Below are 25,060 nucleotides of genomic sequence, written 5' to 3'. Positions count from 1 at the left end.
GGATTGAATGTAGCATTTTTTTAAGGTTGTTAAAGAATATGCCAAATGTGACTTCGTATATTTTGCAAAAATTTACGTAATCATTTCAAGTTTGTCGGCAAGTATAGGTGGAAGGGAAGTGGGTTAGCCCTATATTAAGCATTTGGGGCCCTGTAACGGAAGACCTTAAACCTCCATAATTATGAAATTATGTCTCATACAAATAGTTTTAGGTGTGAAGTGATGGTTTAGTGAAGGCGTTAGCTGGCTGCTGGCCTATACTTGTATAGTTGTATTTGTCATAATAAATGAGTTAAATGTGAAATTTTGTCTACAAGGGTAGTCAATGCTTATTATGGTGATCTCAATTAATAAATAAATTATACATATTAAAATTTTATTAAGTACAACTGTACTAGATGTCAATTGTTAAAGATTATAAGAATTTGCTAAAGAAAATAAGTAAACATTAATTTACTCAATTAATAATAAAGGTAGTCAAATCTCAAACTTGAATATTCTCTACGAAAGATAAATCGTAACTAAATTAAAATATGTCTAGTATCATACTCAGCCTTTAATGAGTTTTTATGGGGCAAGTGGCCAGCGTTAGTATGCGTCTAAGAAACCCAAACTCAACCCCTTTTTGCACTAAACTTGCTTAGTTCAAAACTTATTTCATCTTTAAATTAACTTGTGATCCATACATATGTAGATATACAACTATAAATAAAGTAGTATTTATTCATTTTAAAATAGACTCAATTAAGAATATGTTAATCAAATTCAACTCATGATTTTAGGTACTACATTCATACTAATTCTACTAGTTTAATTTAAAACACAACAAAAGTGTTTAATGCCCCTAATACTTAGTGTAGTTGTCCATCGTCCGACTTAATGTCACAATTTAAGGTAGTAGTGTGAAGGGAAAAGGCTCAGATAATGAAAAATGTGTATTGATTTTTTTTTTTTGTACTATTGACTATACAATGTAGTATATGTTCGTAGTTACTTTTTCAATCAAATGAAACAAAGAGTCAATATCGCATCCACTGAGACTCAAATCCACTCACCCTCATGTGATGTGCAACTGGGTGCCACTCAATTCTTTAATACTTGTTTGTTTTTAATTAAAGGAAATAAAATGCAGAGCTGCAGTAAATCAGTTGGCCAGTGGGCACACGATTGCCCAGTTTTCAACGCTGCGAAACGGATCACGCACGCACTGGGCCCCCGCCCGTTCCATCATCGTCTTCTTCCACGAAAACGAAACCAAACCTTCTCTCCATCACTGCGCTTTTCACGTTTTCACCATGGATTTGACGGCGATCACGCTCGTGTCTTCGCTGCTACTATTTCTCCTCTTCTTCATCACCAAGTCCATTTACTCCCTCCTGTGGGTCCCGCTAAGCATTCAGCGTCACTTCAGGAACCAAGGGATAGGCAGCCCCGCCTTCCGTCCAATCTACGGAAACACGGCGGAGGCCCGGCGGAAGATGATCGCCGACGCGGAGGCAAAGCCGATCTCCTCCATTAACCACCACGATGTACTTCACCGGGTGGCTCCGCACTACTACAACTGGTCAACGATCTACGGCAAGAACTTCCTGTATTGGTTCGGGCCGGTTCCCAGGCTGGCAGTTGCTGAACCGGGCTTAGTCAAACAGATCTTGCAAAACACTGATGGGTCGTTTGAGAAGACTAAGTTCAACCCTCTGTCTAAGCTGCTGTTTGGAGAGGGCCTTGTTGGGCTTAGCGGCGACAAGTGGGCTCTTCATCGTAGGATCACTAGCCGCGCATTTAATTTGGAATATGTTAAGGTATTTTTTTTTAGTACTTTGCACAATATAAGTTAGTTTATATTTTTGTAATCATTATTGCGTGAACCGTACTATTAAATAATGTATATTCAGTATAAAAATAATTTATTTTTAGTATATTAAAAATGTTCATTGTATTAAAAAATATACATTATTTGTGTACTAAATATACATTAATTGTATAATATATATTAAGTACACAAATAATATATATTTAGTATATTAAAAATATACTTCTGCTATGTAGACCATGGTACACACAATAATTTGCCTTCTAAAGTCACAGTGCTAATTTTACATAGAGTGCACTAATAATGCATTTTTCTTAAATCATGGATTTAATGTAACAAATTTGGGCCTGATTTAATTTTTTTTTTTTTTTTTAGGACTAATGACCCCATTATATTGTAGTATTTGTTCATTTGTCATTTCTCAACCTGTTAAGCACAAATAATCAATAATGTCACTACACGTAACTTGACCACAAGTTCATTAGCGGTCTGATTTAGTTAATACTAATGGATCTTTGATTATTATAAATAGGGGTGGGTTCCGAAAATGGTAGCTAGTACGAGGGAGTTGATAGAGAAGTGGGAAGAAAAAAGAGGGGAAAGAGATGAGTTTGAGGTTGACATGCACAGGGAACTGCATAACCTCTCAGCCGACATGATTTCCAGAACAGCTTTTGGGAGCAGTTTTGAAGAGGGGAAACGCATATTTGAGCTCCAAGAACAGCAGGTGAGCCTGGTTTTGCAGGCGATCCGAAGCGTGTATATCCCCGGGTTCAGATTCTTGCCCACCAAGAAGAACAGGACGAGGTGGAAACTGGAGAATGAAACTCGAGAAGCAATCAGGGGGTTGATTAGCCAATGCAGCAAAAGTGCAGAGAATGCAAATAGTCTGCTTTCGCTGTTGATGTCCCCCTATAAGAATCAGGATGGTGAAGATGAGAGACTGGATACAGAGGAGATAATAAACGAGTGCAAAACATTCTACTTTGCAGGAAAAGAAACAACTGCAAATCTTTTGACCTGGGCTTTCCTGCTTCTGGCCTTACATCAAGAATGGCAGGAAAAAGCTAGAGAAGAAGTTGCCCAGACCTGCAGAAATAAGCCACCCACTGCAGAAAGTTTACCAGATTTCAAAATTGTAAGTTTTGCTATTGTTTCAGTAAAGGTTACAAGTTTTACTCTCACCATGAGCGACCTATTAGCCTTTTGGTTTTTAGTCTGTCAGTTATTGACAACTTATTAGACTGGTTTACCTTACTCAAAGAAATGTATAAATGTTTGTTATGCATTTGACAGGCGAGTATGATAATAAATGAGACTCTCAGGCTTTACCCACCGGCAGTGATGTTGATGAGGCAAACATCCAAGAATGTTAAGCTAGGGAGCTTAGACATTCCTGCAAACACACAGTTTTACTTGGCCATGCTTGCAATCCATCACGACCCAGAAATATGGGGAGAAGATTCACACGAATTCAACCCGATGAGATTTGCAGAGTCTCAGAAGCATCCTCCTGCAGCAGCTTCTTTCTTTCCATTTGGCTTAGGTCCCAGAATCTGCGTCGGCCAAAACCTTGCTCTCGTTGAGGCTAAGATTGTCTTGGCCATGATCATCCAACGCTACTCTTTTGTTGTTTCTCCCTCGTATGTTCATGCCCCCATGCAGGCCATGACCTTGCAGCCTCAGTATGGCGCACAAATCCTCTTTACTAGGATCTCAAATTGAGAATTTCCTTCAAAGTTTGTTCGTTAATTGCCCGTGACAATCATTCTCCCAGAGAGGAGGGATGCGTCTAACAAGAAGATTGAATAACGAACATGTTCTCTAATTGTTTTGTTGTGCAGGTTTCGACAATGATCATTCCGAGGTTCACTTAGGAAAACTTGTTACGACTTAATGTTCTCTAGTTGGATGTTCTTTGCTTTCATATTGTGATGTACTACTAGATAAGTAGTTGCCTACTCTGTAGTGTTAATCAATTCAGCTGAAGTTGGCCCATGTTACTAAAACTTATTTAATTATAATTGTATAAATTATCTTACACCGTGATAGACCAAATGTAATATCTATTTTCAAACTGTAAATTACAATAGAAGTATATCATATTATGAAGATCCTAAGATATTACTATATTAGGTAAACTATAAATCATAACTTGCAAATGGCATATAAAAAGTTAATTATACGTAAACTATAAATCATAACTTGCAAATGGCATATAAAAAGTTAATTATACTAAAAAAGAAATTTGTGTAACAAATTCAACTGAGAAAATTTTAATAAAAATTGAGCTCGTAATATTTTGATATAAAAATCATATTTATCTACAAAATCAGTTTGATATGAGAGGACTTCAATTTAAATCTGACAAAAAATGGAATTATGTATTTATTATCTCTAGGTGGTTCCACGAGTTGTCGAGATCCACGAGATTGGGTGGACAATGGCACGTAAATGGCAGTCCCACAACACTGGACGAAAATTTTAAGGATAATGCTAAAACAGTAAAACCGACATAAAATTGCAGGCAATGACTAAAGTATCCTCAGTAATATCCTTTTTGGAAGGGCAGTATGGTCACGAAAGAAGAAGATTCCCGGCTTAGAAAAGTAAGGTTCCAGTTTCTATTTACGGGTTTACCCGTTCCAAGATTTGAATGGATATGATTGAAAAGTCAAACTTCCCCCAAATTTTTAGGGTTTGAGGGAGATTAGCTCAAAGCTCCCACCACTTTCACCTGATCAGTTTTCTGCACGGTGTTACCCACTCCTGGACTTCGCCGTCTCTACGGTCAACACCATCGTTCCGCCATAGCTATCGAGCGAGAGAGCTATTGCTTTGGCGGGAAAAGAGCGGCAGGCTCGTGGGTTGCCGCTAACCCACGATCGAGAGATTCGTGATAGTGAATCGACGAACTCAAGACTTTGGCTTTGATTCTTGGCGTTCGCTTTTGATCTCTTTCTTCATTTGCAAAGGTGCTCCATTTCTATAGGTTTCATTTCTTGGTTTCTTGGTTGTTATTATAAAATATAAAGAAGTGATTTTAACTGCCCTTTTATTTTTTTCTTTGTTTTTTTTTAATACTTTTTTTGTAGATTTGGTATTGAACTTAATCAGTTTGTAATTTGGATATTTATTTACTTTTTCCTATTTTGGAATTTATACGAAGTATTTATTTCCCTTTTATTAAAAATGCTTTTGGATTGCTTGAAGGTGTGGTTACTTGGTTTGACCACGCTTGTCCTTTCCCCTGGGCCACAGATATATAATGATCAGAAAATATATTAATTTCGTTATGTCATGTTTGGGATGAAGAGGAGAACTTGACTTGATAGGCCAAAAAAGTTTTTTTTTTTTCCTTAAATAAATATTTATTGAAGTGTTGAGGCATTCCCAATGCATGTCCGAACACTTCTGTTTGAATATTTAAGATTTTGTTGTTATGAATATGAATTCTTTGTCTATCTTGTGTTGCCTATTAATCTATTATGCTATACAGGTGTCTGGATTTCGTAATTTGAGGTGTACTAGTGCAGGCTGTGCAGCAAACTGATTTACTACTGGTCAGTGAATGTAGTTAGAGTTATGATATCTTCTTTTGCTTGTTGGGTTGGTGGTTCTGTTTCCATGTGTCCACATATAGTTGGGTGCAAAGGAACCTATATTTTTTGAAGAGCCAATATGCCGTTTAAAAACCTATCGATAGTACGGAGTGTAAAAAAGCATGGATTCGAAAGATTGATTTTTGGCTGTCAAAGTGGGTGTCAGGAGTCGGTGGAGATTTTGGTTGCTCAGGGTAGATTGTTGTTATCAGGCCATTCAAAGCTGTTTCATTCACTGCCATCTGCATCACTTGCTGGTGTGAATGATTTTGTTCGACCTGGAACGTTAGCTGCTGCTCAGGCAAATCTACATATAGTTAATCGAAGGAAGAATCTTTCAGTTGTTGGCGCATTTTCTCGTGCAATTTCTATTCCATCAGTGTCAGGGCCTGCATTTCAGGTCTGTGGCTATCACATTGATCAATTGATATCCGATCCTACTAAGCTTTCTTCAGGCATTGAATCTCAGAACACACCAATGGCTGCTTGTGGTTCTGGATCTTCTCTTGTGGACTGTTCATTACGTAAAATTTCCTCCAGGCATCTTCAACCTGGTGCATCAGTGAATAATGCTATTTTTAACAGCAATAGAAGTTTCGAGAATTGTAGGAAAGCTAGCATGAGTTTGAGGAGTAAAAATCAGCCCAATTCCTTTTTGCTGTATGGATATTTTACATATATTGTTGCAAAGAGAAGTGGCAGTGTCAATCCACATGAAGGATTTGGACTCAATAGGTTCCACAAATCATCACCTGCATGTTTCTCTACTGGCACTGCTCCTGACGTGTCCTTTGATAACCCTGTGCAAAGGGGGCAATATGCAAATTCAGCAGACTCTTCAGAAGGGTATGTTTGTCTTAGCTTTACTCCTTTCACTTTTTTGAACTAAAATCTAGGTTGAGTTACAAATTTTTTGCCATTATTAGCTTTCCTCGTGCAAATAGGAATTTAACCAGAAATGAGCATTAAAAGTTCCTACACATGATAAAGTTGTACATCACTTGGAGTGTTTTTTAGTTTGTTTAATCTGTTAATTGGTGCCAATTACAGGAAGATCCACATTGGCAGGAACCTGAAGCTTAATTCTGGATCGTGTTACTTGCCTCATCCTGACAAAGAAGAGACCGGTGGAGAGGATGCTCACTTCATTTGCGGTGATGAACAAGCAATTGGTGTTGCTGATGGTGTTGGTGGATGGGCTGATGTTGGTGTTGATGCTGGGCAGTATGCACGAGAGCTAATGTCTAACTCTGCTACAGCAGTTCGGGAGGAACCAAAGGGTTCCATAGACCCTGCTAGGGTATTGGAGAAAGCTTACATCTGTACAAAAGCAAAAGGTTCTTCAACTGCTTGTATCATTGCCCTTACAGATCAGGTATGTACCCTGAGTTATCAACAAACAAAATCTTGTCTTTTGGTGCAAGTATGAGATTCTAGCAATTACAGGGAATGAAGTCATCCTTCTGTTCCTTGAATCAAAAGGACTGTTTAGAGGGTGATAATTAGAATGTCATATCAGTTTAAAACGAATGTTTGGTTGAAGTCTTTCTTAATTTCCATGTTTACAGCAGGGTCTCCATGCCATCAATTTAGGTGATAGTGGATTCATGGTAGTGAGGGATGGATGTACTGTTTTCAGATCTCCTTCTCAGCAGCATGATTTTAATTTCACATATCAATTAGAATGTGGCAACGCTGGTGATCTACCGAGCTCTGGACAGGTCAGTTAATGCCTCCCAATACTTCATACAAACATGTCTGCATATCTGAATTAATGGGTTTAGAGCTGGGGTCTAGGTAATATCTTTTGAAAATAGAATCTTTAAAATTCAAATTTATGTAGTGTGGCCATAAACAGTGTTCTAATTCCATAGGTTTCCATTGCCATACTGCAATGAACCAGAGACCTCGGTGCCTCATGTCAAATATATTATGGTATTCTCCCACGCAATTTAGTTCTCTGTTAAGACTAATTATTTTGTATTCTATAGGTGTTCAAAGTTCCAGTTGCTCCAGGAGATGTCATAATTGCTGGTACAGATGGCCTCTTTGACAATCTCTATAACAGCGATATTACTGCAGTTGTGGTTCATGCTGCAAGAGCTGGCTTAGGGCCGCAGGTGACTGCTCAGAAGATAGCAGCGTTGGCGCGTCAGCGAGCACAGGATAAAAACAGGCAGACACCTTTCTCTACCGCAGCCCAAGAAGCTGGATTTCGTTATCATGGCGGCAAGCTGGATGACATTACCGTAGTAGTTTCATATATTACCAGCGACAACAATGTATGAGTTCTCTCTTATCCCATATCAATCTCTCATCCCTACTTTTATTGCCTTCACATCTGCAACAAATGGGAGCCACTATAAGTAGAGAACCGGAATTGTAGATTCTGGTCATTCTGTCATTTTAACCAACAAGGCATGCTCGAATCTCATAGGTCGTTTAGGCGCTGAATTTCTTTACTGTTCTTTGATTCCACGTGAACGGGAACCTCATGCACCTGTCCTCTGATTTGCAGGAAAACTCGTCGGCATCACACAGATCCAGCTAGCAGTTCCCTTCCATCTGATGTTGGAAGCCAATGTTCCTTTTTAGCATTAAATCCAACTTTTTGCAGTCTTTTTCACATGTCAGCAGCAGTGAAAACCTTAAAAAAGTGTCTATATATGTGGGTGCTGATGATGAAATTGCAGTGTCTCTTGTACATACACACTAGTTTTGGCAGTCTTATTCCATTCTTGCCCCTCACTTTGTCTCCCATTTTCTCGTTTTCTTGGGTAGCAATGGTGGGGGGTAGTATTAGTAATCAGAATATGTCTGTGTTTGATATTTTGTAGTACCAAACTATCAAGAACTGAGAACTTCCATGGTTCCATGCATGATTGATTAATGATTTATCAAAAGCTTCCTTCTTTATAAATTTGCAGTCTCCTTATCAATGACCCTTCTGGTAATCTGCAACTTTGCAATATTTTCTTCATTTCAGATAACCATTCTGTAATTATGTTATATTTGTTTGCATTTTTTTTAGTGGCTAGAGAAAAAATCATTATGAGTGTATTGTGTAAATATCAACCCTTCTTGGTAAAAGATAACAAGAAGATAAATTTGATGAGGAGAAAGGTTTCATGTGAACGGCACTTGCACATGGGTTAGTCGATTTAAGGGTCAGGAGAAACTCGACAGATAGCTCGTGCATTGAAAGGGAACCGCGACATGATGGTTGACAGTAACGTTAAGGATTCCGAAGACGTCGGCGGGGTCTCGAGAAGAGTTATCTTTTTTGTTTAACAACCTGCCCACTCTGGAAATAGTTCAGCCGGAGGTAAGATCCACTCTCTAAAAGAGTACTGCACGTCGCGTGGTGTCCGGTGCGCTGATAAAAGATCATACGGTCATACGGAGATGAACTACCTTAAATTGTTCATAAATAATTAATTTCAATTAAAAAAAACTAATAAATCTTTTTCGATCTGAAAAATAAATTTGTAATTTTGTCACCTTAAATTATCTATAGCTGATCAAATAAACTACTAATATTGAAAATTGAAGTTCTAATTTTGGCTGGGTTAGGTGAGCCCCATTGCATGCGCCCATGAATACAATTCTATAATCTGCAATTTGCAAAGAGGCTAATAGTCAACGATTGTTCCACGTCATCGGCTGTGATTTTATAATCGAAATCTACAATCATGTCGCGAACAATCGGTTTGTTACATCCTTAAACGACAACCATAAATTCGTTACGTGTTCCGCGGAACACAAGATCGCAACTCACTACGCCAGCGACTCGTACCTGCTCTATGCCTCTATACACGAGACCACGACGATACCACTCCCAGGCCTAGCACAAAAACGAAGACTTTTTAATCTTAAATCTTAAATACGAGTAATAATTAAATTCCAGAAAATACGATCGGGACATAGCTTAGAACCAAAAAGTCAAGAGCGTATTCAAGTTTGGATTTTCATTCTCTTCTCTGCAAAGCGGAGTAATATTCACTTCATGCTCTAGAAAGATTTTTTCTGTTTTAGGAGAAATAAGAGAGGAAAGTTTTTTATTGTAAGAGAAGGGTAAAATATGGCTGGTCGGAGAGAGAAATCCGGCCAATCTACACGCGGATCTCGAATCGGGGCCGCGATAGCTTTCGGAGTTCTGATGGGATGCGTCTTCGCTTTCTTCTACCCTAATGGATTCTTCTCGTTCAATCCGCCGCAGGCACAGAGTCGCAAACTCTCCAAATTGAATCTTCAGGTCTGTGTTCATGGATTATTATTTATTACCAGTAATGTATTCATTTTGTCGTTGATATGCATCATTGGTTGACTTTAATGCATGCTGTTTCCGTTAGAAATTTAGTTCATCTTACTGAGTTTTTCTTATGTGTTGATTCGGGATGAGCTGCCTGGTTCACGAGCTCTCAGCGATGGCGTTTTTGAAATCTAGGTTAATTAAAAAAAAATTAAATGAATAAATTATAGGGTTCAGTTTCCTGGGACGATGCTTATCCATTTGACCATTTCTATACGAACTGATTTTTGAAGATCTGTTCAAGCAATTTCTTGTGAAGTGAGTTTGATAGGTATATGACCATCTCTAATGATAGTTACGTTAATAAGCTAAGAAAGTTTCTGGAATTGTAAGGAAGAATATCATCCACTTCTGCCTGAATCCAAAATGTGGTGTCATGCATTTTAGATTTGAACCTATTGGCCTTCTTGGTTTGAATGGTCAGCTAACCAGGCTGGACCTACTTGTGATCCTTTGTCAGCAGGGTCGCAAGACGGAGTTTATCCCGTGTACATCCTTAGGTAGTGGTTGCGGGTTTTCATCAGCTACTCGAAAAAATGTGGTGTCATGCATTTCAGATTTGAATCTTAAAGTGAATTAATAATCTGATGCTGATATAATTGATGTCATGGTCTGAGTGTATGGTTGTTAACTTTTCATTTTCCTTCATAGGGTGACTCTTCCCCGTGTGAATCTTCTGAGCGGGTAAACATGTTGAAATCGGAGATCATGAAGTTGTCTGACAGGAATGCTGAGTTGCAGAAGCAGGTGAGGGGGTTGACTGAAAAGCTACGGTTAGCGGAGCAGCAAAAGGGTAATGTAGAGCAGCAAATTGTGGTGTTGGATAAACCGCAAAAAGCTGGGCCTTTTGGTACTGTCAAGAGTCTGAGAACTAATCCTCATGTCATTCCTGATGAATCTGTGAACCCAAGGCTGGCTAAGATATTGGCGGATGTTGCTATTGGGAAAGAGATCATAGTTGCACTGGCTAATTCAAATGTGAAGGCCATGCTGGAGGTCTGGTTTACGAGCATAAAAAAAGTTGGAATCCCCAATTATCTGGTTGTGGCGTTAGACGACACTATTGTGAATTTTTGCAAGGAAAATGACGTGCCTTTCTACAAGAGAGACCCGGATGCGGCCGTTGATTCTGTTGGAAAAAGTGGAGGTAACCATGCTGTGTCTGGATTGAAGTTCCGAATCTTGAGAGAGTTTTTGCAGCTTGGGTATAGTGTCCTCCTTTCAGACGTCGACATTGTCTATTTACAGAATCCCTTTGATCATTTATATCGGGATTCGGATGTGGAGTCCATGAGTGATGGCCACAATAATATGACAGCTTATGGATACAATGATGTCTTCGATGAACCTGCAATGGGTTGGGCTCGCTACGCTCATACAATGCGGATATGGGTATATAATTCCGGTTTCTTTTATATAAGGCCAACGATTCCTTCAATTGAACTCTTGGATCGAGTTGCTGACAGGCTTGCTAAGCAGCCAAACTCCTGGGACCAGGCAGTTTTTAACGAAGAACTCTACTACCCATCACATCCTGGTTACATCGGGCTTCATGCTTCTAGGAGAACCATGGATATATACCTCTTTATGAATAGCAAGGTCTTGTTCAAGACTGTGAGAAAAGATGCTAATCTCAAAAAGCTGAAGCCGGTTATAGTTCATGTAAATTACCACCCAGATAAACTTCCTAGAATGCAAGCAGTCGTCGAGTTCTACGTTGATGGAAAGCAAAATGCTCTAGATTCATTCCCCGTCGGTTCTGAATGGTAAAAAAAAAACTGTATGGTGGAGCTTTCGCTGATTTTTCCCAGACAAGTTTTCTTTTATTTGCCAATTCCCTCTTCATAAAGATAGCCTTGCACAAGTGTCTTTCTGTGCTCATGTGTATTATTGACTTTCCCTACATTAATCTATATTTTGCTTCTATGTCCAAATTGTCTCCTTGTAACTTGTAAGAGTACATTTCATCAGTTTAATACAGATATAACAGCCTTTTGTTTTCAATCCATACCCGGTTTTCTTCTCGTTTTAATGCATCTGTTCAACAAGTGCCATAACTGAAATCCTTTATAGCAGAGAATAGAATGTTGTACATTTGTGTTACAGGGTAAAATTGATGCATACCAAGGCAGCCACAGCTCAAGTACAAGAAGCCAAGAACACAAAGATGCCATTGTATTCGACTTAGATAGGCGCTGATAATCCATCAGCTTTCATAATGGAAAAGTACTTGGATGGGGCGATTGCGCCTGCCTTAACACACATATCTATAACGGCTGGAGCATGTCCATAGTAGTCGCGACCTTCATCCACAAGTACTGGAGGATCTTGGGGTCTCCGGTACCAGACTCTCTTCGCGGGAACCAAATCATCCACTCCCGCCTTCTTCCAGAGGTGAGCTTCCTGCCAACTTTCACTTATTCTGCAGATTCGCGCCTTGTTCCCAGAATGTCCCACATGAACTTCTGAGCAGAGTTTGCAGACCTTAACTGGGAACACCACTAGCAGCTTCTGCACTCCGTTTCTAAGTGCTTCCCATGCCTTTAGTGTCTCTATTGCCACCAGCTTCATCTCCTCGTCAGATGGAGCTTCTCCAAGTTTGAAACCAGTTCTTGATTCCATATTGTTTGCATATGCACTTTGATCACTTGGAGTGGCTCCTGCTGCATGTAAGCACAATTCCACAACTGCTGGGATTCTGTCCTGACCAAATGTTTCTTGGGGTTTGGTGACATTATGAACTGTGTTTTGCACATGATATGCTTCCACAGGAACCAGAATGTCATTCAGGCATGCTTTGATCCATTCATGAGCCTTGATCTTTGCACCCAGCCGCCGATAACCACCACAAGTTCGAATCAAATGGCCACTCTCCCCAACATACACTTCTGGACAGTATCTGCAATATAACAACCAACTCAGAGCTTATCTCTTTCATAAATCACATTTCTCTCACTGCAACTCCAACCGTTTGTAATAAAGATAAATTAAGAAGATCACTGATAGTTTATGCTACCATTTCTTGCCCACAAATGCGAAATCCCTCACCTTAGCCCGACAAGAATTACTGTAATTCAGTGGTTCATTAGATGTGATGATCAATGTCTTGTATCTATAAGGAGTTGTTCTATCGAGACTTAAATTCACAATTTACAACCTAAGAACTAACTAAATTAAAATAATTCAGTGGTTCATTAGATGAGATGATCAGCGTCTTGTATCTATAAAGTGTTGTTCTATGAAAACTTAAATTCACAATTTATAACCTAAGAACTAACTGAATTACAATAATTCAGTGGTTCATTAGATGAGAGGATAGGCGTCTTGTATCTATAAGGATTTGTTTCATCCAGACTTAAATTCACAATTTACAACCTAAGAACCAGAGGATAGGAAGAGCGATTTACTTGCACGTCCAGACGGGCAAATAGCGGAGGAGATCGGAGACGCCGCGGTAGAGTAAACCTCGCGCCTTGAGGACTTCCTGGGCCAAAACGGCCGTTTCATTGACCGGACAATCATTGGCCCGGTTCCGAATCTTCTCCATAATCATCGGCTTTAGCGTTTTCAAGTCCACCTTCGAATTCGAGTTGTAGAATCGGCGCCACCCCTTCGGGGTTTCGAACATCATCGCGCTTGCTTTCCATAGCTCGACGATTCTGAAAGCCATTTTCGGCAACTGTGTATTTCGCCACCAACGGCAGCGTTGGATCATTGACGGCGGTCAGTTGACCAGAGCACAAGTGTGGGCTTGACTGGTAAATTAGTTGGCCCGACTAACCTTCCCTGGCCTCGTTTTAAATTGAAACAGTTGTTTTGGGCCACTGCTTATATCCAGGGATTTGGCCCAATAATATGGGTAATGGTAGTTGACTAGTTGTATAATAATTTGTACAATAGTTGTACACTTTTAATTTAAATTTTTTTAAAGCATGCAGAATCTGTTATCACCATTATAATAAAACTAAGGGTGTGTTTGGAAACTCGAAAAATGATTTCTAATAATAATTTTTCGGATTTTTAGTGTTTGGATATGCTTGGAAAGTCAAATCAACGAAAAATATTTTTTTCAAGTTTCGGTTGACGTAGGAAAATAAGGCTATTTTGGAGGAAAATTACTTCTGTCAAAATTTGGCGGAAGTCATTTTCTAGATCGCCAAAAGTCAGTGTTCCAAACCGCCAAAAATGGTTTCCACTGGTTCCGACGTGCTCTGATTTTTGGTGCCAAAGGCCTTGTGGTCAAGCAGCATGAAGTGATTCTCCCAAGTAAGATGTCATAGGTTCGAGCCTCAATGTGGGCAATGTTGACTTTGTTGGGTTTCAGTAACAGGGTCAATAGTATTCAAAAAAAAAATTATATTTTAAATAAAATAATTAAAATATTTAATTATACAATTCTACTTATTTTTCAGAAAATGAATTAAACACATCAAAATTGTTTTTTCAGAATACAACCAAACAAAGTAAAAAAATGTTCTAAAAAAAATAACTCATCTTCCTAGTTTCTAAATACATCCTAATTTGATTTAATTGAATTTAATTCGCATTCAATTATGATACCGAGCATTTTCAATGTTTCCAATTTATGAACTTGTAAGGGGTGAAATGTAGGAATGGAAAAATCCAATTCATAGGCGTCCTGTTTCTTAATTCTTACGAGTCAGAACAACGAGAAAAATAAAAAGAAAAAAATTCCATTTCCCTTTTGTTTCTAGTCTAAGTTTACAAGAAGTTGGCACCAAAATCAGATCTTGGCAGCTTTCCACCAGTTCTTTGTTCGCTCACCGGGAAATCTCCAAGCCACATTGTAAGTACCCATATGTTCAAATTCTGGTTTAAAGATTGATTGCATAATCCATCAGATCCGGTTATGCAAATCGCACTTTGATCGTGCATAGCTAAGCGAACTTTATAATTTTGTGTTATCTTTCTCAAACTCTCGTCCGTGTGCCGTGTTTGGATCTAGATGTATGTGTTTTTCTTTGGTTGTTTTTGTTATGGTGTAAAGTCTTCTGTTGTAAGGTATAATTTTTTGTTGCGAGTTTTGGAGATGGAAGTTCATTTTGTTTCTTACACCACTGTGCTTATGCTCGTGCTTGTGTTGGTTATATGTTTTTTCTGTTAAAAAACAAGTAATTTGAAGCAAAAAACCTGTTAGACTAAGCATTATTAGCTTGCGGTTCTAAAGCAGTGGCATTTCCTAAATGGGAGGTTTATAATTGGCCCTGGCATTGTATTATGACGTTAATTCTAGACATAACCTTTCTTAATCAAAATTCTTAACATAGTTCACATAGTTGCAGTGCTGTTGATTGAAGTCATGTTTTATGGATTTGGTTGGATTGCATTCATCTTCAATGGATACTGTTAACTTGTACCCCAAAAAAATTCCAAATTTATGGTTCAAGTTTGTTCTTGGAGATTTATGAAACTTGAACTCAAAATGGTGGCAATTTTTTTTCCCCCCAGAGTATTCAATAGCGAACTTATATAACACTTCTATGCTTCATGTTGAGTTAGTATTTATCCAGTCAAAGGGGAAGGGCTTATTCTTTCTGCATTTTTTATCCATTGTAATTCTTCTTTGCCTTATTGTCTTCTGCCAATTGATAAGATTCAAATATTCAATCATCTTTCCAATAGCCATTATGTTTGAAATGCTTATTCATTTTTCCTAGTTACAAGTTTGGAGCAGGGGAGGACAACTACTTAAATTCTGGTAGTTATTCTTTCTTCTGCTACCTCCATCTATGTTTGGGGGTCTTGTGACTACTACTACTGTTAACAGTCCGCATCTTCGGAAGTCTGGAAGCCGAGTAGTTGTTTCTGATCCTGGTAAGATTGGGTTTTGCCTTTGAGCTTGCAGCACATCATGCAATTGGTTATCTTCTCTTTTGTTAATTGGTTATGCAATATGTACTCATAATGGTTGCAAATAAACTACTTTGTACAGTTGAACTGGGAAATAGTGTTGAAGTTTTTTCGGATGCAATTGAGGTGAACGAAATGAAGGGTGTGAGCGCACCACTGAGCACCACGGCAATATTGCCATCTCCAGTCTTGCTTTGGAGATTTAAGGTGTCAATTCCATCATATTCCTCACTCAAAATTAGGCCATCAGGATAAGTTTACTTTTCTAGCCTTTTCATTTCAAGTTCTTTTGCCTTTTTTTTTTTTTTTTTTTTTTTTTTTTTTTTTTTTTTTTTTTTTTTTTCTATGGCTGTTGAAAGGAGATCTATTAACATTGTTTACAGGGCATGCTATTTGTTGGTAGCAGGTTAAAGGTTTTCTGCAAAAACACACACACACACACAGTATGATGCATAAGATGAACGTGAAATATAATTAATTTTGCAATTTTCTTTCTTTCTTTCTTTCTTTTTGAAAGACTTTTTTTGCAATTTTCTAGTTACTTGAAATTGAAATAGCATTGGATCGAGTGTTTCAGTGTTTTTACAAAGCATATTCTTGAATGCCAAAATGAATTTTCTTTTCCTTTTGCCATGCTATTTCTGTGGTTTTATGTATGCATGCCTTGTTGTTTATGTTTCTGCTTTGCTTAACCCTTCTACTTTTTCAGAGTCTAACAAAGATCATATTTTCAGGTGCTTCTTTTTTTCGTGTGGGGTTTTGCTTGTTGTAAGGTCAGTATAAAATCTTTGGTGTTTTCACATTGTTGTAAGGGATTATTTTTTTATAACCTCTGCCGGCTGATATGTGAGTGTAATTTGCAGATTAGTTGGGATTCAGTTATGAGGATGAGTGTAAACTTGAGAGATTTATTTTTATATGAGGCTTTTCTGTACTATAATCCTCTTCTTCTTGTGGTTAGTTTGCTTTCTGCTTTATTATAGACTTCACAACTTTTAATGCTTTCTACTCTGCTGTCTTATAAGATTTTCTTCTCCCTTTTGGTCATTGCAGACTATGATGGTTTGGTTTTGGGGCGTGAACCTATGGGTTTTTATGCAATCTAATGTCAACTATGCTAAAATTTTTGATGTCGACCAAAATCATCTGAGTCACAGAGAAATTTGGAGGGTATATGTTTGTTTTATCTGTCTACATTGAACATCTACTGTTTCTCTATGTTGACTTGCTTGTGCTCACTTCATATTGCAGTGTGCTACCTGGATGACTATTATCGTGCCCACTAGCATGACGGCCTATCTCTATCTTTATTCACATGGAGAGGTCTCCTTGGCTGCCTCCCAACCAGTGTAATAGATGCTTCCTCTCCTAGTTGCTAAGTTTTGCTCTTACATTTACTTCTAGTACACCCTTTTTAATCTTAAACATTATTAGTAAAGTTCGTAGTTTTTCGTAGTGCCCATGTGTATATTTTGACATTAGATCTCGATACTAATTGAGAAATAATGCAAGTCTTTACTCTTTGCACCGACTATATCTATCTACTCTGATAATAAATATTTGGTACATTCTATTAAATTTCACCTAATGCAAGTGCAGGTTCTCTTATATGCTGCGTTGGCAATGGCACTGATATCTCCCTTTGATATTTTTTATTTATCAACTCGCTACTTTTTCTTGAGGACCTTTTGGAGGATAGTTTTCCCGCTACAGGTAAGTTTGCATCATTGCAGTCTATTAACAATTTTTATTTATTTATTTATTTTTCTTTCCTGGGTGTGAATTGCTTTGGCCCATGGTTCTATAGCTTGATATTACAGACATCCAACAGATTCCCACCGGTCAAAACATCAGATACTTGATAGCTCTGTATGCTTTCTTAACATGAAAATAAATATTTCCTTATTTAATTTTGATTCTATAAATGCAGGCGATTACTTTTCCTGACTTTTTTGTGGCCGATATATTTACCTCAATGTCAAAGGTATGCATTTGTCTTGGTACTAGGGGATGTAGATGTGGCTATTGCTTGAAGTAACGTTTCTGTATGATATTAATTGCAGGTCTTTTCGGATTTGGAGCGTTCAGTTTGTCGAATGGTTCATCGCCAGGTTACAATTTCTATTTTATCTTTTCTTAGTAGGTCTCAAGAATAGTATCTGAAAGATATACCGTAAAATGTGTAGGTAGCCACCATCGCATGGTTTGAAGCTGATTCTGTTTGTGGAAGTCACTCTGTTGCAATTCCTATAGTTCTTGTGTTGCCATATTTTTTTCGTCTCTTTCAATGTCTTCGCCAATACAAGGATACTAGAGAGAAGAACGCCCTATTCAATGGTATATGGCAATATGGCTAGCTCTCTCCGTTCTTCTTTTTATTTATTTATTTATTTTAACCTTTATCTTTATACACGCACATACATATATGTGTATTGTAGTTGACAATAAATGTGATAGTACCAGTGATACTAAATTACTAATCTTGTTTGACATATGATTTCAGCTTTAAAGTATTCGACTGCAGTACCGGTGATTTTTCTATCAGCCCTTAAGTATCATGTCTTCCCCGATAACTGGGTTAACATCTATCGGCCTTTGTGGCTACTCTCCAGTGTTTTGAACTCTCTGTACTCGTTCTACTGGGATCTGAACAGAGATTGGGACCTGAGGTAAGAAATATCTTCTTTTTTGCTAACTATTGAAGAGCCTCAAATGCTGCTTTTTAACATTGATTTTGTGCTTACTCGAAATATTTTTCTTTTCTGCCAGTTGCTTCACTCGAATCTTCAAGTTCAACAAGCCTACTTTCTTATCGAATGTGTTATATGGACGACAATGGGTAAGACCATTTGCTTTACTTAGTTCTTATGGCAGAAGTTAGGATATCCAATTCTGATTTGGAGTTCCTTATGAACTATAACTCACGGGAAAGCTGATCTAGTGTTCACCATGTGATTCGGGATCTTGCAGGTTTATTTCTGGGTAATCGGGAGCAACCTGATACTACGATGCACATGGACATACAAGCTGTCTGCCCATCTGCGTCACAATTACCTAACCTTGTTCACAATTACCGCCTTGGAGATTTTCCGACGCTTCCAGTGGGCATTCTTTCGTGTAGAAAACGAGTGGAACAAAATGACCAACAAATCAAACGTTCAGCTCTCCATGACTGATATGTCAAGTGATGAGGAGAAATTACTCAACTCCAGCAATCATAATGTATAGGATGCCCGGCAGTATCACCGGAATCTTCTTTATACTGAACCGAGGAGATTGAATATAACAATGCTGAGATTCCATTCTTTTTGCTCATTTGCATATAAGAATTCTTTCAATAGTATAGGATACCTATAGATAATAGATGATGAACTTTTTTTTTTTTTTGTTTTTGTTTTTTTGAAGCAATATAGATGATGAACTATGAACTTCCTTCAAAGAACACAGGGCCAATATCGAGTTCTTCCATAGGACCTTTTTGGGAAGCTATTATACGTCTATATCTCGTGGCAATCTTAGAAATTTAATACGGAGTGCTACGTAGATTTCTTCAAAGCTTTTGATTATGATTATGATGGAAGTGAACATTTATTTACTGTTGCTATCATATTTTATAGCTTTTTCATCAGTTGAGTACTGTTGCAATGTGACTGGATTCTCTGCATGTGCTTCGACTTGTTGGGTGCAATCACTTTGAAATGATTGAAAGGAGTTACATTCTTGGAATTGATTGATTGATTGCTTGCTAGTTCTACAATAATTGCAGATTTGCAGGCAAGAGATCCAGTTTGAAGTACAATAGTTATGGTTGGTTGTCGATGGATGGGACTTATCAACCAGAGAACTTGGGCTGTTGGTTGTTTCTGCTTTTTGAGTATGAAACTGTTGCATTTAGGCTTGTCCATTTGGTTTTATCTCACATATATTATGCAAGAAAATTTTATTTATTTTTACACTGGACAACCCAGCCAAGTTAGTTGGGCAGTTTGTTTGAAGTTGCATATTAATTTTCTTAGTTTGAGTCAATTTTGTGGTTCTTTGTCGATTAGGGTCACTAGATGGATTTCATCTAGAATGTATTTTCTACTATCCGAATTGTTAGAAGCAAAATTGCGTTGATGATTGCGCTCTAATTTTGGGGGACCTCACATGTCCCTGCTTTGAAGGGTTGGTGGAGACAATAAAATGTAAGATGGGCCTAGAACTAGGGATGGCAATGGGCTGTGTGAGACAATAAACTGTAGGATGTGCCTCGAACAATGACATCGAGTTTTGTAAGATGATTTCAAGCAAGCAAAATAATACCTGTCACACGCAAACTAATTACTCCGTATTTAATTTGAAATATATTAAACGGGTTATATAGTTTAGCATTCATCTAAGATACTATTCTTGTACTACGTAATTGTTAGTAAAATAGATCTATTTACTTTGTCACGGGACCACGAAATTGTGCTTAACCAATATCCATTATTTGTTTTGGTTCAAGAAATTGTGCTTAACCCTTAACCAATAAGCACTATTTGTTTTGGTTCAAGATTGAGATGTCTTGAAAGTGACATAACCTCTAACATTCCCTACAATAAACGTACACATCACTGTAACTCCAAGCATCCTTCACATGTTTCTTCAAGTCTACAACTGGCTCTTATCTTATCATTTTGGTCCAAAATCAAAGTATATCAATAATGACTTGAACTTGAACTCTAATCTCAAATAAAAAATTTGCCTTGAACCTGATAATCTGAGTAAAAAATCATGGGCTTAGGATAAAATTACTGTGAGGAGAAAAGGAAAACATTGTCAACAATGCAAATTGGCTTCAAGTTTGTCTTTTGCAGAAAATTTTCTCCTCTTATCCAGAGAGTCAGCAGCCATCCAAGATTTCCTAACCATTTTTGTGGCTCAGTTTCACCATAACTAACACTCTGCTGTCTATTCCAATCTGCCCCCAATCTTTGTCCAAAGTCCTCCCCACTGTTCAACCTTATTCATGCAATTAACTTGAGCCACTAATATATTTCCAAAAATAATTTCAAGAATCTGGAATGGACTGCAAATCCAAGAGCCTCAGAATTAACTTGTGTGCACTCATTAATGTCTTCCATGCTCCTCTTCAATGAGAAAGCTCCTCCTCCTCATCTCTGAGAACTCATCTCAGATTCTCTAGTGTTTCAATTCCCGCCAAATATTGATTTTGAACTTTTGTGCATTTAATGCTCTTGTGAGCCATCACCATGGAGAGGGTTTTACTTGGGAATGGCAGTTGCAAAGGCTCATTTGAGACCAAACCTGCAGACAACATGGAAATGGATTTTAATGATGTCTTTGGGGGGCCTCCTAGGAGGTTCTCAATCCAGGAAGTGAGGAAAAGGTACAGTTTCAATGATGAGATGGAGTCTGAGGAGGATTCAGCAGCTGTACCGGTTTTCAGGGCAGATAGAGATAGAAGAAGCCAGCAGGGCAATGAGTTTTATGATGATATATTTGGAGGAGATGAGGCTTTCAGTTCACCAAGGAGGATGGATATGGAGGCTTATGGATCGACAACGCCTGGCTCGAGAGTTTTAAGCCCTGCTTGGCCTTTGCCACCAAAGGCTGAGCCTTTTGGCACCTCTCTCCCAGCTCAATTCAGGTCAATCTCATTCTGCATTACTTAATTTCTGAACTGTATATGTAGGAAGAAGTGTATAGTAGTTGTTGGAATACTATAGGCCTCGTTTACTTCAATTCTGGAATTGTCTGTTTTGTTCGTTTTCCAAAAGTGCCAAGTAAACATACTGGCCCTGTTTGGTAAACGGCTGTTAGAGGGTATGACTGGTTGATTACAGAGTCTTTACCTGTTTGGTAAATGGCTGTTAGCTGATAGCTGTTAGAGGGAATGACTGGTTGATTATACAGTCTCTACTTGTGATTGTGAGTGGCCTGCAAATCTGCAATTCACATATACTAAAGTTTTTGTGTTTCTTGGTTTATATTTCTGTTTCAGCCTTCCTGCTAAGCTGACAAAAGCAACAGATTATCCTGCATTTGGTTCTGGCAATCGTAATAGCAAGGATGGTGCGTCGAATGGCTCACTCTCGAGATTTTCAAGCCAATCGAGGCAGCGAGAGAATGGGAGTAGTCAGATGATTTTCAGGCAAAGATCTTTATCCCGCGAAGCATCTCTCAATGGTGATGATGAGAAAGATTCAGAAGGAGATGTGGAGAAGGAAGCCCAGTTTCACTTCTCTATATACAAGTGGGCAGGCAAAGGAGTGCCATTACTGACCCCTCTTATGAGAGGAAAGAACAGAAAGGAGAATAGCAGACTTGAAAGATGTGTGAGCTCCAATGCAAGAGTTCAGTGTGATGAACCCGATGGAAAGCTCAACGTAACGATTGACACTAAGCCTAATTCGTGGAAAATTGGAAGTAAAAAGCAAGAGAAACAGAATGAAAATGATTACAAGGAGCCAGATTTTGTTGCCACTGAAGCAGTTGCCAACATTTCAGAGTTGAAAAACCTTAACAATGCAAAAAATAAGGTTGTTCCTGAAGGGGCTAAGTCAGGTGCCAAATTAGAAGGCGTAGAAGAAACTCTTTCTAAGATCAAGGCAGAGTTTAGAAATGGCATACAGAATGAAGGTTTAAGGAAAAAAGAAACAGAATCCAAACCTCAATCTGTGCTGTCAAATGATGTTCACATAGGCCAAGGTACATTGTAATCCATTGTGAAACTTACTGGAATTCATACTTCATTTTACTCTAGTGGTGTGTTATGTTTGCAGGAAATGGTGATTCAAATGCTCGTTTCAATGAAACGATGAAGAAAAGCGAGGTGAAGGTTGATAAAGACTTGAAGAAAAGGGAAGTTGAGGCTAAAATGAATGGGAAGAAGAGTGGTAATAATAATAAAGGAATCACTAAAAATAAAGTAGAGGTGCCTTCAAATCCAGAAGAAAAGTTCAGTAAAGTTGGAGTGAAGGGAAAGGTCCAAGAATTTGTTAAGATCTTCAACCAAGAATCAGCTAGTCCAGTCTCCAAAGGGGAAACTCGAAGCCAAAGCTCGAGATGGAGAGGAGGCAACTTCAATGTAGTGGAAAAAGAAATGGCTGACAACAATACAAGACAGACGAACGAGGAAGTGCAATTTCCTAGTATGAATAAAACAGCAGCAGATGCTTTTCAAAGGGTATTATGATACTTAAATTAAAGATCTTCAATTCCCTTTGTTTTTCTGATAAAACATGTGTTTTGCAGATTTAGTATTTATACCTCTCTCATCTTTTTAGGTGGAGCAAAGCCTTAACACGAAGGAGAAAACGAATAGACATTCTCGTAAGAAACCCTCAATTCATCAACCTACCACTCCTCCTGCTGATCACAACAGTGCTTCATCATTTTCTGGTTAGTAAATTTGATTTTAGTCTTCTATGTAGGAAAGTCCACTTCACTGAAATACTAAAGGCACCCATCTTTATCAATTTCGCTTTCTGTTTCTTGCTTATACGTTGAATATAATTGGTGTCTGAGATCAATACAAGTATATTTTCCTGCAAAACCATTCAAGGCACATTTCACTTGATTTTTTATTTTTTATTTTTATTATATGAATGAATGAGAGTTGTTGATATGTTGTTTCCAGAACCTATTAAAAACGGTCTGAGGCGTTCAGTAGGAAGTGCAGATGATCTCTTCCATGGGAGCTTTGTGGTATGCATTAACAAATAACTTGAAATTCTGCCATGGATGAATCAAGAAGCTGTTTTACTGATGAACTAACAACTTTCTCCCTTTACAGGTGGAAGAGTTATATCAAGATCAGAGCAAACCATTACAGAAGAGTGGCGAATCTCACGACGTGAAAGTAAGTCCTTTTGTAAAATCTGAACTGAATTGAAAAGAGAAAGCCTTGTGACAGTTAATAACTGCCTGCAACTTCAATGCAGGCTTCAGATGCAAAGATTCAGCAGTGGTCACAGGGGAGGAAAGGAAATATTCGGTCACTGCTTTCGACCTTACAATTAGTAATTCTTTCTCCCCTTTTCTATTTCTTCTCTGGAGACATTAGCCTATCATTCCAACTGTAATCACCTCTGCAAAAAACAGGTTCTTTGGCCCGAGAGCGGATGGAAGCCCGTGCCTCTGGTGGACTTGATAGAAGGAAGTGCAGTGAAGAGAGCATATCAGAAAGCCTTGCTGTATTTGCATCCAGATAAGCTCCAACAAAAAGGCGCCGCTTCTCATCAAAAATACATTGCAGAAAAAGTCTTTGACATTCTTCAGGTAATCACAACATTTATGATCACCTTATTAGTCCCTTTTCCATTCCATCTACAACAGATAATTAGACCTCAAGATTGAATCTTTCGAGCAGGAAGCATGGGATCATTTCAATTCGCTTGGTGGGATCTGATCAGAAGTAAATATCAGCCCAATTCGAATCACAAAAACTGGAAAAGTTTCAATTACTTCTATGGAACAGTGGAATCTCATATATTGCCATGTTACAGTAATACACTTCAAAGTTCAAACTTCAGATAACCCCACAGAAATCCCTCTTCTTTTTTCCCTGTAAAAATTTATTGTTTTATCGACGTGTTGATGAGTTCTTTTGAGGTTATTACATAATACATGATACCTATACTATGCCATTTCAAGACAATCTTGATTGACAAAATCTCTGGTGGTCTGGAAATTACACATGAATATAAATTTAGCAGATCAGAAAAGAATTGCATATCTGCAGGCTATTATTGTGGCCTTTTTTAAACACCAACTGAAACCAAGAAATTAAGGTCTCCAAGGCAATAAATTAACACAAGTAGGTGTTCTTTGTTCACAACACAGCTGGCAAATGCTAGCAGAGCCCAGTAAGTTGACTTTCCCTTCATTATAATGCAGCAGCAAATTAAACCATCCCTCCATTATTAAACTATCCCTTATTAACAGCTTTTTACTTTCTATCCTCGGGAAAAAAAAAAAAAAAGGCACGAGTTCGAATCCCATTGAAAAATATGAGAGTTGAGTGAATGTTTAGGGGGTGGTTGGTGAAAGAAGGCAAAATAGTGAGGCTGACTTGAGAGGGTCATGCCTTGGCCTGTTGGCCATGCTGCCTTCCTGCCGGGATACACACAATAGCTTCACGTGCTGCACAATAAATACAAATCATTTTTTTTCTTATTTAAATAATACTCCATAATATACATATAATGGAGGTGGATTGAAATATAAAGCTGTGATGACACCAAACTAACCATATCACAGGTTTCAATCCGTGAGCAAGCTGTGTCTTTGACCTCGTTAATTAAATATCTGACCGTCTCACATAAGCTTTTGCGTTCAATATAAAGTTATTACTTAAATAAAAAGACAAAAATTTGTATGAGACAGTCTCATGAGTCTCAATCCGTGAGATGAGTCGAATAGATTAATGAGGTCAAAGACCCATTAATAAAAAAATTTTGGCTTATTAAACAA

The 25,060-nt window shown here is 38.1% G+C and overlaps 6 protein-coding genes across 7 annotated transcripts; 5 read left to right on the top strand and 1 right to left on the bottom strand.

Moving 5' to 3' along the window:
• Positions 1–1,151: 1,151 nt before the first annotated feature.
• On the top strand, positions 1,152–3,864 carry LOC116015895 (cytochrome P450 734A1). The gene is made up of 3 exons (XM_031256063.1): positions 1,152–1,802; positions 2,346–2,951; positions 3,110–3,864. The coding sequence occupies exons 1-3, from the start codon at positions 1,296–1,298 to the stop codon at positions 3,536–3,538; spliced, it is 1,542 nt and encodes a 513-aa protein (XP_031111923.1). The 5' UTR covers positions 1,152–1,295; the 3' UTR covers positions 3,539–3,864.
• Positions 3,865–4,454: 590 nt separating this feature from the next.
• Positions 4,455–8,335, top strand: LOC116028724 (probable protein phosphatase 2C 55). 2 transcript variants are annotated; one of them, XM_031270542.1, is made up of 6 exons: positions 4,455–4,788; positions 5,313–6,261; positions 6,466–6,790; positions 6,987–7,136; positions 7,407–7,697; positions 7,934–8,335. In XM_031270542.1, the coding sequence occupies exons 2-6, from the start codon at positions 5,495–5,497 to the stop codon at positions 7,964–7,966; spliced, it is 1,566 nt and encodes a 521-aa protein (XP_031126402.1). In that variant the 5' UTR covers positions 4,455–4,788; positions 5,313–5,494; the 3' UTR covers positions 7,967–8,335. The 2 variants fall into 2 exon arrangements, with proteins under 2 accessions (XP_031126402.1, XP_031126395.1); XM_031270535.1 differs by having other exon boundaries at positions 4,456–4,788; positions 6,984–7,136.
• Positions 8,336–9,295: 960 nt separating this feature from the next.
• LOC116026953 (arabinosyltransferase RRA3-like) lies at positions 9,296–11,731 on the top strand. The gene is made up of 2 exons (XM_031268381.1): positions 9,296–9,670; positions 10,379–11,731. The coding sequence occupies exons 1-2, from the start codon at positions 9,497–9,499 to the stop codon at positions 11,495–11,497; spliced, it is 1,293 nt and encodes a 430-aa protein (XP_031124241.1). The 5' UTR covers positions 9,296–9,496; the 3' UTR covers positions 11,498–11,731.
• Positions 11,732–11,767: 36 nt separating this feature from the next.
• On the bottom strand, positions 11,768–13,505 carry LOC116026962 (APO protein 4, mitochondrial-like). The gene is made up of 2 exons (XM_031268390.1): positions 13,135–13,505; positions 11,768–12,626 (listed from the first exon to the last, which is right to left on the bottom strand). Exons 1-2 carry the CDS (start codon positions 13,440–13,442, stop codon positions 11,912–11,914), a joined length of 1,023 nt encoding a protein of 340 aa, XP_031124250.1. The 5' UTR covers positions 13,443–13,505; the 3' UTR covers positions 11,768–11,911.
• An 825-nt stretch (positions 13,506–14,330) lies between these two features.
• LOC116002102 (SPX and EXS domain-containing protein 5-like) lies at positions 14,331–19,324 on the top strand. Its single transcript, XM_031242131.1, has 14 exons — positions 14,331–14,534; positions 15,406–15,562; positions 15,681–15,805; positions 16,333–16,371; positions 16,462–16,554; positions 16,652–16,768; positions 16,850–16,945; positions 17,198–17,311; positions 17,529–17,582; positions 17,662–17,709; positions 17,785–17,935; positions 18,102–18,267; positions 18,368–18,437; positions 18,569–19,324. The coding sequence occupies exons 2-14, from the start codon at positions 15,478–15,480 to the stop codon at positions 18,824–18,826; spliced, it is 1,416 nt and encodes a 471-aa protein (XP_031097991.1). The 5' UTR covers positions 14,331–14,534; positions 15,406–15,477; the 3' UTR covers positions 18,827–19,324.
• A 1,056-nt stretch (positions 19,325–20,380) lies between these two features.
• Positions 20,381–24,245, top strand: LOC116028327 (J domain-containing protein required for chloroplast accumulation response 1). Its single transcript, XM_031270378.1, has 9 exons — positions 20,381–21,233; positions 21,588–22,294; positions 22,369–22,772; positions 22,873–22,987; positions 23,226–23,293; positions 23,382–23,447; positions 23,530–23,607; positions 23,690–23,866; positions 23,958–24,245. Exons 1-9 carry the CDS (start codon positions 20,836–20,838, stop codon positions 23,994–23,996), a joined length of 2,052 nt encoding a protein of 683 aa, XP_031126238.1. The 5' UTR covers positions 20,381–20,835; the 3' UTR covers positions 23,997–24,245.
• Positions 24,246–25,060: the final 815 nt, after the last annotated feature.

This window comes from Ipomoea triloba, chromosome 1, assembly GCF_003576645.1.
Source record: "Ipomoea triloba cultivar NCNSP0323 chromosome 1, ASM357664v1".
NCBI lineage: Eukaryota > Viridiplantae > Streptophyta > Magnoliopsida > Solanales > Convolvulaceae > Ipomoea > Ipomoea triloba.
This window is presented reverse-complemented; position numbering and strand designations above follow the sequence as displayed.